The sequence below is a fragment of the Gossypium hirsutum genome, chromosome A12, assembly GCF_007990345.1.
Source record: "Gossypium hirsutum isolate 1008001.06 chromosome A12, Gossypium_hirsutum_v2.1, whole genome shotgun sequence".
In the NCBI taxonomy this organism is placed as follows: Eukaryota; Viridiplantae; Streptophyta; class Magnoliopsida; order Malvales; family Malvaceae; genus Gossypium; species Gossypium hirsutum.
Genome location: NC_053435.1, coordinates 84,074,627 through 84,089,154, shown reverse-complemented (window position 1 = coordinate 84,089,154; position 14,528 = coordinate 84,074,627). Strand labels below are relative to the sequence as shown.

The window sequence follows — 14,528 nt, the reverse complement described above, 5'->3', positions numbered from 1 at the left end:
TACGTATCAATATGGATATTCGAGAAATAACCAATCATTAAAAGTTGTGCGAATGGTGTAGGAACTCAGGCCATACAAGTAGATCATGTCCAAATCGAAATAGTTGATAGTTGCCATAAAAAATTATGTTGTATTATTTATATTTTATTAAATAAAATTATGTTGTATTACAATTGTTCTATTTAAAAGAACTTTTATTTTTATTAAATGAAACAATATAAAAAACTTTATACAAATATATTAAAAAAATCAATGTCCGTGACGGTTGGAATCAGTGCCACATGGGGGTCGTCGATGGGTCCGTGCTGGATTCCTCATTTGATCAGCTTCCAGCGAGGGTTGTGGTTCCTCCGACAGGGGATCTGGGTGTGGGTGCTGGGAGGGTGACCCACCTTTATAGAATAATGATTGCGGCGGTATTTGCATCACCCATGGCGGAGGTGTTTGAATCCCGTAAGGTGATGGGGATTGGTAGAAAGAAGAGCTCCCCGATGGCGCCTCGTGCGATCCCTCATACGACGGCGGCCTATAGATTAGAGGTTGACTCGGAGTAATCGGCAACGGAATGAATCGGGCAATGGATTCCAACCTGCTATAGGACTAGGAAAAGGAAACATATAAGGGTTAGGATACATCTAAGGGCTAGGATACGCACTTGGCATAATCTGAAAAGGCTGTGATGTAATTGTCATCGGTTGAACTATTGGGTCTGAGGATTGTGTGGGTGCTGTTGATGGGCCTGCGTCGTCGTCCCTTCTTCTTGGATTTAAAGGGCCCCGTCGTTTCTTTTGGGCACGAATTTGTCGTCGCCTCTCCTCTTCTGACAATAAATATGGCTTGCCATGGATTATAAACCATGACTTGTCATGGATCTTAAACCATGGCATGTATTCCGCTACGCACGCTAACTCTGGAATGATGATCGATTCCTTGTAGGTATATAATCATACCGATTTTCCCACATTTTGATATAGTGTGACCAGAATCTCGGTCAATACATATGCAATTGCCGTAAGTCGACTTTGTGCTAATCATCAAACACCTCGAGTGCCACGGGAATCAGTTGTCAGAATCCAAATTACCGCAATACTTTATCTGACTGATGCATCTCCATGGTAGCATAGTTCATCAACTGGACCTTCACATGCCAAACGTTTAGATTTTGAAGGAATTCATCCGAAATTACTACCCGAATTATAGAATCCTCGTATGGTGTCCATTGAAACTATATGAATATGATAAAAATATTACTTATATACATAATACATAATACTAAATACTAAATACTAAATACTAAATACTAAATACGAAACGACTATTTTATTATGTATATATATTTTATTTAATACTTACTTTTGCTTCCGATCGTTCGTCTAATAGAAGCCGCATATCTTCGAGAGAGGTAGGTATTCCGACATAACTCGCCGAATGGTTCCACCTAATTAAATAAATTTTTAGCATACAATTATATTCTAAATCTACATAATAATTGTAAAATCTAATATAAAACTTACCTCGTTATGAGTGGAAATGTATATGGGTGGTCCACTTGAGGACGTAAAAATGGAAAGCAAAACCGTGCCCATGATTGCAATAGTGATAGGCAACCTCCTATTTTGACTTTGTTTGGTCGCGTCGCCCCGCACATTTCCTTCTACAATGTTGCCAAAACGGCAGACCCCCAACTCAATTCGCCGGCTGCTCTAAAATCTACGAGTTTCAGCAGCCATCTCAGATGTACGAGGTTTCATGACAAGTCCGGCATCAAATAACCTCCAATCATCTCAAGAATATATGCCCGAGCATATCGTACTCGAAAATTGTATTCTTTCGAGTTCAATTGAATCATTATCTGGCTCCGGGAATGTGTCTCGTAACCATCCAATCTCGATCCGACCTCCGTTAATATTATTCGGTAAAGCACCCAAACGCTCATAGCATACGGCTTCCCAATCAGTAGATGATGCGGACTCGGTGACTACGTACCCATCCACCGGCAATCCCAATTGCAAATGCATGTCTTCCAGAGTGATAGTACACTCTCCGCATAGAAGATGAAAAGTGTGCGTCTCGGATCTCCACCTCTCTATCGATGCACTGATTAGTTTCGGGTCCAACTTGCAGCCCCGGCATATCGTGGCCATGTGCCAAAATCCCGCTTCCCGCAAGTAATTCTCGATCAACAGCGATGGAGGACCAAACATGTTACGGATATAGCATTGCAACACCCGATCTACAGACTATTATAAAAAGTTATAAAACAAAAATTAATTAAAATTACATAAATTAATTAATGCAAACATCATAAATGAAAAAAAAAATCAAGTAGTATTGACATTGTAATTATAATTGCATAAATGAATAAAATATCAAATAGTATTATAAATTCAATTAAATTTGCATAAATTAAAAAAAAATCGAATAGTATTAAAAATTTAAAATTATCACTTACCATTGTCATTTGATGAACGGAGATGTGCTTATTATCGAGACGGATTAATTCTCCGGCCATTGCTAACACGATCAGATTTTTTTAATTTAAAAAAAAATCGAAAAAAAATTAAACAAAGAATTTTGATAGAATTTTGAGAAAATTTCAATGAAATTTGATAGATTTTTGAAGGAAATATTGAAAGAATGTTGAGAATTATGAGAGAATTGTGTGAAAATTAATTAAAGGGAAAGGAATTTTGAGAGAATTATAGAAATTGTGAGAGATTTGTGTGAAAAAATGATTTGGGGGGTGTTTATAATTTTTTTTGGACCATTGGAAACCAATGGTAAAAAATTTGACCGTTACACGGGCAAAACGCTCCCCTGAGGGAGCGATTTGTCCACGTCAGCAAAGCGCGCTCTCAAGGATGCGTTTTTTGCTGACGTAGGCACTAAATCGCGTTTACGTGAACGTGTTTTCGTAAAAAATGACTTAATTTAATAAATAATACAATAAACAACCCATTTCTATAATTATATTATTTAAAGAGCCTTTTTAAGTAAGACGCCCGTTCAAAAAGTATCACGTTATTATTCGGTTATCAATTTAACGATCCATAATGTTTAAATTAAAAAAAATAAAATTAAATAACCAAAATAAAATTAGAAGTGGAAATGCAAAAGCATCAATGTTCCAGAGTAATCCGGACAGTCGGAAAAGCAAATGGGGCCCAATATAATTGACACGACAGTCTTGATGCCGTTTCCGACCACGTCTTCAGATATTCTCAAATCTTAACAAAAACTTGTGATTAACTGTAAAATCGAAGGGTAATTTTGTCTATTCAACCAACAAAATGGCTGACTCGGTGGGTGCATCTGAACGAACACAAGCTATACCGCTCGAGTATGAACACGCTCCAACAGAATATTAAATATAACCGCTTTAAAATATTCCTCCTCGGCCTAACAACTTAATTTTCCAAATTTACCCCTATAGAAAGCTGGCAATGACATGTACGTCCTTTTCCGTTTATCCGATAAAATATCAAATTTAACAAGCGGTAGGAAGGGAGGGGAAGGATGAATCTGTCATTGTACAAGGAAGCAGCGTCTTTGGGCAAAATACTTTTTTAAAAATAAATAAATAAATGAACTAAAAAGAAAACAGTGACGCGTGGACGACGTAAAAACTATAAAATCATTCACGTGCCCGTAAATGTCAGGTCAGACCTTCAAATAATTAACACATACGGTTATATACGGTTTCAAAATTGTACTGTAAAATTATTCGGTATTTTAATTAAAACTAATTAATAATATAAATATTTCAAATTTCCAAAAATAATTTATTACAATATCTATATTTTAAAAATAAAATAAAATAAAAATATAAAATCAACATGAAAAGTCCAACTTGCAACTAAATAATTTAAATACATAAATATTCTATAGGCTGACAGCTATTTTTGCTTGTGCGTGTGTCGATTTGATCATCAATTATCAAAAAACATCCCATCGCACCATCAAAAGGCTAAAAGACTTACACGTTTCAACCAAGAGTTTATAATTACGTATTCGTCCCCATTTCTGACCTTATAAATATCGATTCAAGCCCACCAGAACCAAAGTTCGATCATTTTTGAAAAAGGAAATCTAATTCGTTTTTTTATTTATTTCAAGAGTTTGAAGAAATTTCAATTTTGTTTAAGCTCTTTTGTGTGTTGTTTTATGGTAATTATCTGAAAAAAAAAATGGTTGCTGAAGCTGAAGTTGTTTGCCAACAGAGCGTGCCGCTGTTGGAAGTTCCGTTTTTCGGTAAAGGAAGTAACTTCGAGGAGATTAATGAAATCGTCGCGATTCCGTCGCTGGTTTCTTCGCCTGAGTTCCGACAAGTCAGTCGTGGTACTACTGGGTCGGTTTCCGTCGATTTATCCACCTCTCAACTGGTTAGACTTTTCATTTTCCCTTTTTTTTTTAATATGCTTGTAAATATTCTGAATTTTGATGAATTTCGACTTGCAAGTTAGAATTAAATTTCTAAATATGGTTGCAAAGTTTGAAGTATAGATACGTTGGATTTTATTTTCTGCGAAATTTAGTTGAATTGATGAAGTATTTTATTTCTATTTATTTACAAGTTTTAGAGGAAATTATGTTCATCGCTTGCATCTTGGGGATCAATAAGGTTTTGAAAAAAAGATGTTAAAATTGTTAAATTTACAAGCTTGTTAATTGGATTTTGCATCTAGGGAATAAAACAATAAGATATGTATATATTTAGCCTTTTAAGTGCTAGTATATATTAGTTTGCTATTATTTTAGTTTTGGGGAAAATATAATTAGTAATTTAAAGTTTAAACCTTTTAATAGGCTTCACTTATTATTTTTTCCTATTTTAGGATGTGAAATCTCTAGATGAATTCCCAGATCCATGTAATATTGAATCTACTGTCCTGCAATTCGTCCCGAGTATCCGTTCAGGTAGCTTCGCTGACATTGGACCAAGGAGATACATGGAAGACGAACATATTCGTATTGATGATCTATCATCACAATTGGGTTCCCTTTTCAAGTTTCCTAAGCCTAGTGCTTTTTATGGGGTAAGTACTGTTTTAGCTGTTGTTGCTACTGCTTTAATTCGATGTTGTTGTATCGAGTTATAACTAATTTTGGGTTTCGCTTCGTATCCAGGTGTTTGATGGTCATGGTGGTCCTGAAGCCGCGGCGTATGTAAGGAGACACGTGCTTAGATTATTTTTCGAAGATGTGAATTTTCCCCAGTCGTGTGAAGTTGATGATGATTTCTTGGCAGGGGTTGAGAACTCGGTCCGGAAATCATTTCTTCTTGCTGACCTTGCTCTTGCTGATGATTGTACTGTGAATAGCTCTTCAGGCACAACAGCGCTTACGGCTCTTATTTTTGGAAGGTATCTTCATGGTTTAAAGCCTTGATTGCCTTCAATTGACTTAAAGTCTTTGCCTGATTAATTGTTTGTGCTTTAGGCTTCTAATGGTGGCCAATGCCGGTGATTGCCGAGCAGTTCTCTGTCGAAAAGGGGAGGCAATAGATATGTCCGAAGACCACAGGCCTATTTATCCATCAGAACGGAGGAGAGTGGAGGAGCTCGGTGGGTTTATTGACGATGGATATCTTAACGGTGTTCTATCAGTTTCTCGAGCCTTGGGGGATTGGGACATGAAGTTACCCAAGGGTTCATCTTCACCTCTCATCGCTGAACCCGAGGTCCGCCAAGTGGTTCTGACAGAGGATGACGAGTTCCTTATCATCGGATGTGATGGGATTTGGGATGTTATGTCAAGTCAACATGCAGTTAGCCTAGTTCGCAGAGGGTTGCGACGGCACGACGACCCCGAGCAATGTGCTAGAGACCTTGTCATGGAAGCGTTACGCCGCAACACATTTGATAATTTAACCGTCATCGTCATATGCTTCTCCGAACCTGATTACAGGGAACAACCATCTCCTCGGCAAAGAAGATTGAGGTGTTGTAGCCTATCTGCAGAGGCCCTGTGTAGCTTGAGGAGTGCAATGCGAATTCGTGACCGGTAAATACGAGTCTTCAAATAATACTGATTGTTCAACCTGGGATATTATATATACTGTTTCTGGCTGCTTCAGTTATAGGTATAAAAAAAAAGCAGCTTGAAGTTTTGCAGGGGTTGGTTTTGGTATAATTTTTTTTTTTTGGGGGGGGGGGGGATGTACATAGAGGATGGTGGTGTAAAGATGAAGGATGTAATAATTTGTGTGCTTACTGCTTAGCTCAAAGTCATTTACGGATTCTTTTGCTCAAAAGTCCAGGTTGCTGACCTTTGTTAGTTCATTGATGTTGATTCGTGAGATGTATTATGTACATATTGTCAATAAAGACCCAAATCTTCATTGCTGTCTTTATTTTCCACCTGCCAACCATCTCATATTTCATGCAATTGTTTGACAAAAAGGTTTAAATTGAAGTATTAAAAATTAATAGGAGTAAAAATAAAATATTTCATTTAATTAAAGTTTTAAAGTGGTTTAATGGGCATATCTTTAGTCCGGACGTGTAAAATAAAAAGAAAAAGAAAAAAAATAGTATATAGATTTGCTTATCGGTTAGATTTAAAATATAATTTAATCTAGCTCAAATATAATATGTTACAAAAAATATTATATTAATATATACGTTAAATAATTATTATATATAAATTTATTTGTATTTATATTTATATTAAAACACTAATCTAATAATAAATATTTAAAACCTAAAATTAATTCAAAATATAAAATTTTAAGTATAAATACTTTTTAATGTGTTAGAAAATTTTTATTTTAGTATTTTTAGAGTATTTAGTGTATTATATTTTTTCTAAAAATTTATTTTAAAATAAAAACTAATTTTAAAAAAATCAAATATGAGTGGATTAGGTCGGGTCCAAGTTTTCTTCTCTAAAATTGAGTTGGGTTTAGGCAAAATAGTAAATGTATTTTTTAGGTTGGGTTGGTCCAAAGTTCGAAAAATTAGTTTAGATACCTTGTATAGGTTTGACCCAAACCCGAACGACCCATGAATATCCGATGGTATAAGAACCAAAATTTTTTTAATGGTTTGGTTTTAGATTGGATTAATTTGAATTGAATTTATCGAAATTATAATTTAATTGTATCAGATCATTCATATTTGAATATTGGATTTTTTTTCTATTTAGGTTATTATAAACTTAAGAGTTAAAATATATCAAAAGTCTTTGTATTCTTCACAAATTTAGAATTTAATTTTTGTACTTCCAGTTTGAGAATTTTGGTCCATCTACTTCAAAATCCAGGTGCCATTGTTAGCACTATGAAAATATTATTGTTAAATTTGTTGGTGCGATATTTTAATATAAAAAAATATTTACTTAGTAGTTATGTAATTAAAAAATTGACGTAATGAACTTGAATTTAACAAAATAATTTTAGAAGTGCTAACGATTATACTTATTTTGAAATTTGAAAAGTTGAGGGACTAATTTTCAAAAAATAAAAGTGTAGAGACTAAATTTATAGAAGTAAAAATATATAGACTAAATTCTAAATTTTTGAAAAATACAAGTACTTGTGTTACATTTTAACCTAAAGCACTAGATTATTTCAAATTTAGAGACGCTTATATTGTAATAGTCCCTCTGAATATCAGTAAAATCATTGTCAATTTGATCCTTTGCAGTTGCAATTTTTGTCTTTAATTTTGAACCGCCACCATGAGAATCTCAGTATGACCGTTCAAAAGCAAATATTGTTGATGGCGGCGGTGGAAGTGATGGTGCCTCGGCGGCGACTGGCAACGACATGAATCAAATTTTAGTAGGCAGTTAGTAGCTACCAGCTTAAGCCCTCCACAATCCATTTCTGTTATATAATCATCAGCCACGATCACATGATAGCATAACTATAAAACCATAATATGGACCCCACCTCCCTATCAAATCAACGCCAATACGACACATGTCCCACATTATTTCTCCCTCCCTGTATAAAACCCTCCTGGTCCTTTCCCTCTTTCGATTTGCATTGATCCACTGTAACAATGGAGATCTCAGTGGAGAAGATCGAGGGCAGCACTGACGTCAAATATTTCTACGATTCCTACACCGTCCACGTCGGAAACCACCGTATCCTCACCGTCGTTACCTACTGCGAGATCACAGCCGGCAAGTGGCTTAAACAAGCCAAAAAAGCTAACAACTCCAAGTCCCTCCCTAAAACCCTTGTCGTTGGCTTCTCCGTTGAACGCCAAAACGATTACTACTCCCGTTACGGCCTCCTCGAGTTTCCGTACGAGCTACTCCATATCTGCATCGGCTCACATTGTCTCCTCTACCATTTAAACGACCCCGACTTTTACAAGCCTCCCAAGTTCCTCGCCCATTTCCTCTCCGATCCGGAGGTGATTGTAGTCGGGATGGGGATCAAAGAAAAATCGAGTCATTTGGAGAAAGATTTCGAAGTTAAGATAAAGAACGCGGTGGATTTGAACGAGTTGGCTGTGAAAGGGATGAAGAGAGACGAGCTTGATTTAGGAAGGTACGATTTAGATAGGCTCGCTAAGGCTGTGCTGGGGAAACACATGGATGTGGTGAGACCTGGGAGGAAAATCGAGTGGTTTAAGAGGAAAAGGCCGTATTATCACAGTCCTGAGTTGAATGATGAGAAGGTCATGTTTACCACTGCTGATGCATATCTTTGTTACCGTATTGGATCTCAGCTCTTTGATATGATCCATGGGAAAGCTTCCTCTGCTATTGCCGCCGCCGCCGCTGTTGCTGCTGCTGCTAAGTCCAGGAAAAACAAGAAGATGAAGAAAGGCAAGAAGAACAAAAAAGGTAAGAAATAGATTAGATATTGGTTATGGAGTTTGATGGCCATTGCTAGCTGGTTTTTCGTTTCCAGTAGTAATATCTGTTTCGTTTCTATATTGTTTACTGCAGTTCTCAGGTGAACTGAATTCTCCGTTTAAGGATTTTATTTTTCTGCAGCTATCTTTTAAATGATATATGCAATGATCGAATGAAACAGTGGCATTTTCTTTTGCTTTAAACTGCGTTGTGTTGTTTTTTCTGTGTTTATATATTCTATTGAAAATGTTTAATTTCCTGATTGGTTGGTGAGAAAACGCAAAGAAAACTTTTCTTAGGGTTTTACTTTTTCCATGCCAAAACGAAAATGTTAATTTTTTTATTTTTATTTTTTGTTGTTTTATTTTCCATTAAAAGGTAAAGAATTTTATTTTCTTTGTACGATAAATTAAGGTATGGCTTGCCAAAGCCGTTTGAACAAAAAAAGAAAAAAAAGAAAATGGTCGGTACGTACGTAGCTACCCTCTGCAACTCACAGCTATTGAATGAGTCGGGTTGGGTTAAGCTGATGTAACACATTTAATTTAATTTCTAAATTCGGGCTTCGTCAATTCGAAAGATAGATTTATTTTTTACTCTGACCTAATGTTAGAAATGTTAATCTGAATATAATAATACACTTTTAAGACATTAGAAATATATTAAAAAATATTTATATTGAAAAATACTATAGCAAATATAATAAATATTTTATTGTATTAAATATAATTTTTAAAATTTTAGATTTTAAATTAGTTATTTAGTTGGATAAGTTTTATTTTAACTTTTGAAAAATAAATTTAATTATTACTAAATTAGTAATTTAATATAAATATGAATATAATTATAATTATTTAACATATATAGTTAATATAGTATTATTTTATAACACAATATTGAGCTGAGCTTAAGCCTAAAATATCTTAATAAAAACTCGACCCATATAAAAAAAAACTTGAATTTCACCTATAAACTCATTTTTCCGAATCTCTTCCTCTATCCATACCCTGCTTTTAGGTATGAGCCAATGACCTGAACATGAGCACAAGGAGAGTACTGATATCAGTGCACTGCACACTGTTCATGCGCTATGAAGAGTTTTTTTCTGTCACTCTTACAAGGAAAATAAAAAGTAAAAAATTGATTTGTCTTGTTTTGTTTGATTTTTAGTTCATAATTTACAAAATTTTACGAAAATTAACTTTAAAATGTTATGTAAAAAGTGAGTTTTTTAATTGGATTTTAAAAACTAAAATACTATAATTGTTTTGGGCCTTTTTGAAGTGATCCAAATGGGGGAAGACATCCTCTTGTTCTTATTACTTGGACTTTTTATCTTTTTCAATGGACTGTGGTCCATTAATTAGGTGTTTATTTTTTATTTTTTAAATTTGGATTGGAATCATAGTGATGTGTGAGTTGTAAAAAATATTTTATATACTTACAAAAATAATGTTAATTTGTATATTTTTTTCTTAAAAAATAATTCATGCTGACTAGACTTAATAGGTTGCATTTTTGTAATTTGAAATTATGTTTTTTTAAGTATCCATCACATGCATTTAGAGTTTTGTTATCTTCAAGTATATATTTACAAATTCTAATCCGCATACTTGCAAATAGAAGTGTTAACTCTTCAGCTTAGTGCTTGACTCATTGGTGAAAAGTTTTTACTCCATGTCTCTATACCCATTGTGTCATGGGTTTGAGTTGTAGAAATGAATTAGGTCGAACTAGAATTAAATATAATATGCTTTAACAATAAAACAGATTATTGAAATAAATTAAATCGAACTAGAATTGAGGTCTAAAAAGTTGATTCTATCACATGAGCTCATAGAACTTATTTTCATAGGCAAACAATAAACATTCTTGACCTTTGTTATTGGCTGGGTCGATGTTTCATAAAAAACCTTGTCATTTGTAACTGGTTTTGGAACTTAACTTATAGCATTTCTTTGTACCGACCATGTCCTTGATGTCAAATTTTAGCTGTTCATTATTATTATTTTACTGTAAAGTATTTGCCTTGAAACGTGATCCAAAAGCACCAAAACCAGTCAGTCCAAACTACCATTCCTTGTATCAAACAAAGATTACTAGTACCCTTTTTCACATGTTTTAACATCAATCGTCTTCATTGCAAAAAAGGGCAAACAAAGGCTAGTGAAAACAGCCTTAGCCAAGCAGCCCCATGGCCCTGGTTGTGTATTGGTACGATTTCATTTGTTTTGGCGTTGTAGCGGCTGCCTTCATCGGGTCATTATGGGTACTATGGAAGAAAGAAGCCGCGTCTAGATGCGATGAGGAAAGCGTGTACGAGAGCCTATTAGAGGCTCGACCGGACGCTGACGGCTTTATACGTGCCACACCGAGGGCTCATGTTGGTTCCAACCAGTTATGGACCAGTTGTTGGATCAGGGTGCACCCTGGATGGCTAGTGCTCACTCGTTTCGTTTCATTCGCGGTCATGGCGGGGTTCTTGGTGTGGGATATAGTCGAATGGGATGCTTCCATCTTTGTTTACTACACCGAGTAAGTTCCTTCATTTCCATACACCCACATAGTAAAATACATCTAATGTGATTAAACTATTAGTAGGTTTACATTTTAGTTACTAAACTTCAAAAAGTTATAAAATAGTTATTGAACTATATGAAAGTTTTTATTTAAATCACTGGATTGTTAAAATCGTTGTTGCCTGATGTTCTCTGTTTACACCGCCAATACTAATCAAAAGCTCTCATTCTCCTTTTTTATAGTTTAAGTTTTTTTTTTCATAAAACAATTTTAACTGTTGAGAATTTGTAAACCAAAGTCCTAACAGACTTCTCCAATCTCTGACATTGATTGTCAGATCGACATGGATCTAAGATATGTTATTCTACTTTCAATGGATACTGATACACCGTATCGATCGTCAAATTGTCGCTTAGAATTCATTAGTTAAACTTTTAAAAAAACTTAAAAGTTTAGTGACTTAACTAAAAATTTTCGAAAATGAAAAATTTCGAATATTTTAATAACTATTTTGTAACTTTTTGAAATTGAGTAATCAACACGTAAACTTAATAATAGTTTAATAGCCTTAGATATAGTTTACCCTTATATATATATATATTAACATTAATCCAGTGAGGCAACATAAATTTGCAGGTGGACATTTGTATTGGTAATGGTCTACTTTGCGGTATGTAAATAATTTAAATCCCATTTCTGCCATTATATTTTTCTTTGTTGATTAAACACTTGGTTACAGTAGCTCATGCTTAATTAATACATGCATTTTGTTTGTGAAGCTGGGGACTGCCATATCTGCTTATGGATGTTGGGTGTGCTTTACTACACCACTACCTGAAAATAGTTTAAGGGATGAATTTGTAAAAACGGATGTGGAAGAGGGTAGAATTGCAAATTCTGTAACTTATCAAGCCAAAAATGTATGGTGTAAAATCAAGTTGCAAAGTCACTATGCTCAAGAAGAGTTTCAAAGAAGGGCAGGATTTTGGGGTTATCTTATGCAAATTATATATCAGGTCTGTCAATGAAGTTATCAATACAATTCCTACTTGTTTTCACTGTTTTCTCCTCTTCGATTTAATCATAAAAAGTCAATAAATCAAACCATATAACCTACATACGAAAAATGATCTAAATCCAAAATTTACAATAATCACCATTTAGTATGCCTTAAGCCTTGATAAGACCTTTAGTATGGGCTGCTGTCTTTAATTTTCTCTGCAGACAAGAGAGCTGATTTACTTAGTTTTGCTTCATTGTAGACATGTGGAGGTGCTGTCATCTTGACAGACATTGTATTCTGGCTTGTTATTGTTCCATTTTTATCAAACTCACACCTTGGCCTGAACATGGTAAGATATTAACTTCACATCAATTAGCAATGCTAGAAAAAGTCATAATTTGATTGCAAGATTAGCGGCTATGTCTAAATTCAGTGATTGTTTTCTTTTTTTGGACAGTTAATGGGTTGCATGCACACTGTGAATGCTGTGCTTCTCATACTGGATACTCTTTTCAATAGCCTTGTAAGTATTTTGCACCTCTTTTTATTATAAGTAAACTACACTTAAGCTATTAAACTATTAATAAGTTTACGTTTTGATCACTCAATTTTAAAAAGTTACAAAATGGTCATTAAATTATTTGAAAGTTTTTATTTAGGTCGTTGAGCTGTTAAGTAAAGTGATGATTCGACAAACGGTACGGTATATTAATACCCATCGACGAGTAGAAGTACGTACTTTAAATCCAAGTTGATTTAATGAACAATATCGGAAAAAAAAAGCTATTCGAATTTTGATTTTAAAATTCGTGACGTTCAAAGTTTTTTATAACAAAAAAGCTGAATTATAGAAGAAAAGGGGAAGTGTGAGCTTTCGATTGGTGCAGACGGTATAAACAAAGAAAACCATACAACAATAATTTTAATAGTCCAATAACTTAAATAAAAATTTTCGAATAATTTAATGATTTTATAATTTTTTAAAATTGAAAGACCAAAACATAAGCTTCATTTAAAGAGACCAAAACATGAACTCACTAACAGTTTAATAACCTTTAGTTGCAAATTGTCTTTCTATTATTCGTTGCTACCAAATTCCATATAGGCTCTAAGTGTTAGTTGAATCTCCCCTTTTGTGTCAGCCATTTCCTTGGTTCAGGCTTGCATATTTTGTTCAGTGGAGCTGTCTATATGCTATTTTCCAATGGGTTCTTCATGCCTGTGGGTTTACATGGTGGCCATATCCTTTCTTAGAGCTTAATACCCCATGGGCTCCTTTATGGTAACCTGATTTGCCTCAGACAAAGTTATTTTCATTCACCTATATAAATATAAATATAATGAATTCAATCATTTCCATCGAACAGGTACTTCTCCATGGCTGTGGTACACATCCCTTGCTATGGAATATATGCACTGATTGTAAAAGCAAAAAATTCAATCCTCCCAAGATTGTTCCCCCATGATTTTGTCAGATCATATTAGTTTCTTTCCTTCTTTTTTTTTTTCAAATCCACTGCTTTTGAATGTGGTACATTTATTTAGGTTTTATGGTTTGTTTATTTATATCAAGATGGAGGCATTCCTCACATCAATAGATTGTGGTTTATGTAACTTTTCTTTTTTTCACGTTCAACAATTTGGGAAGTAGTCAAGCATTTACACCAAAGATAATGATATTTTGGGGCTTATTTTATATGTTTATAATATATTCCCTTTATTGAAAAAGGGGTGTGGAAATCACAGCTTTTGACCATGATTTTTTATGGATGTTTACATTATGTAAAACAAAGCTTCCACTGCCTATAAACAACAAAGAATCCCATCAAACATAAGAGTCTTTAAAGATTCAAACAAATATGTTGTTGGTATTTGCTTGATGATTTAAGGTTAAAATATAAGGAAACATAAAAAAGCTAAGAAACCATATGCCTTGGATCACAAGCAAATTAGACTAACACAAGGCAAGCATTGAGACTCCTCCAAGCTCTATTTCCATCTTTTAAATTGGGAAGATTGAGACTTCTCTAAGCTCTATTTCCCATCTTTTAAATTGGGAAGATCAAAGATTTCATGTCATACAAACTAAGATAGCCTATGAAACCCCAGGATTTGACCCCTAGGCCAAGGGTGTTCAACCCCCATACCCATGTCGTGGGATCAAATCACAAAAAATTGCCTACTAGTGGTG

At 34.3% G+C, this 14,528-nt stretch overlaps 2 protein-coding genes across 2 annotated transcripts; both read left to right on the top strand.

Moving 5' to 3' along the window:
• Positions 1 to 4,036: 4,036 nt before the first annotated feature.
• On the top strand, positions 4,037 to 6,352 carry LOC121210921 (probable protein phosphatase 2C 49). The gene is made up of 4 exons (XM_041082902.1): positions 4,037 to 4,382; positions 4,836 to 5,036; positions 5,128 to 5,363; positions 5,440 to 6,352. The coding sequence occupies exons 1-4, from the start codon at positions 4,188 to 4,190 to the stop codon at positions 6,005 to 6,007; spliced, it is 1,200 nt and encodes a 399-aa protein (XP_040938836.1). The 5' UTR covers positions 4,037 to 4,187; the 3' UTR covers positions 6,008 to 6,352.
• Positions 6,353 to 10,693: 4,341 nt separating this feature from the next.
• Positions 10,694 to 14,077, top strand: LOC107922691 (uncharacterized). Its single transcript, XM_016852822.2, has 7 exons — positions 10,694 to 11,349; positions 11,971 to 12,004; positions 12,114 to 12,350; positions 12,597 to 12,686; positions 12,795 to 12,860; positions 13,480 to 13,619; positions 13,705 to 14,077. Exons 1-7 carry the CDS (start codon positions 11,009 to 11,011, stop codon positions 13,820 to 13,822), a joined length of 1,026 nt encoding a protein of 341 aa, XP_016708311.2. The 5' UTR covers positions 10,694 to 11,008; the 3' UTR covers positions 13,823 to 14,077.
• The last annotated feature ends 451 nt before the right edge of the window (positions 14,078 to 14,528 follow it).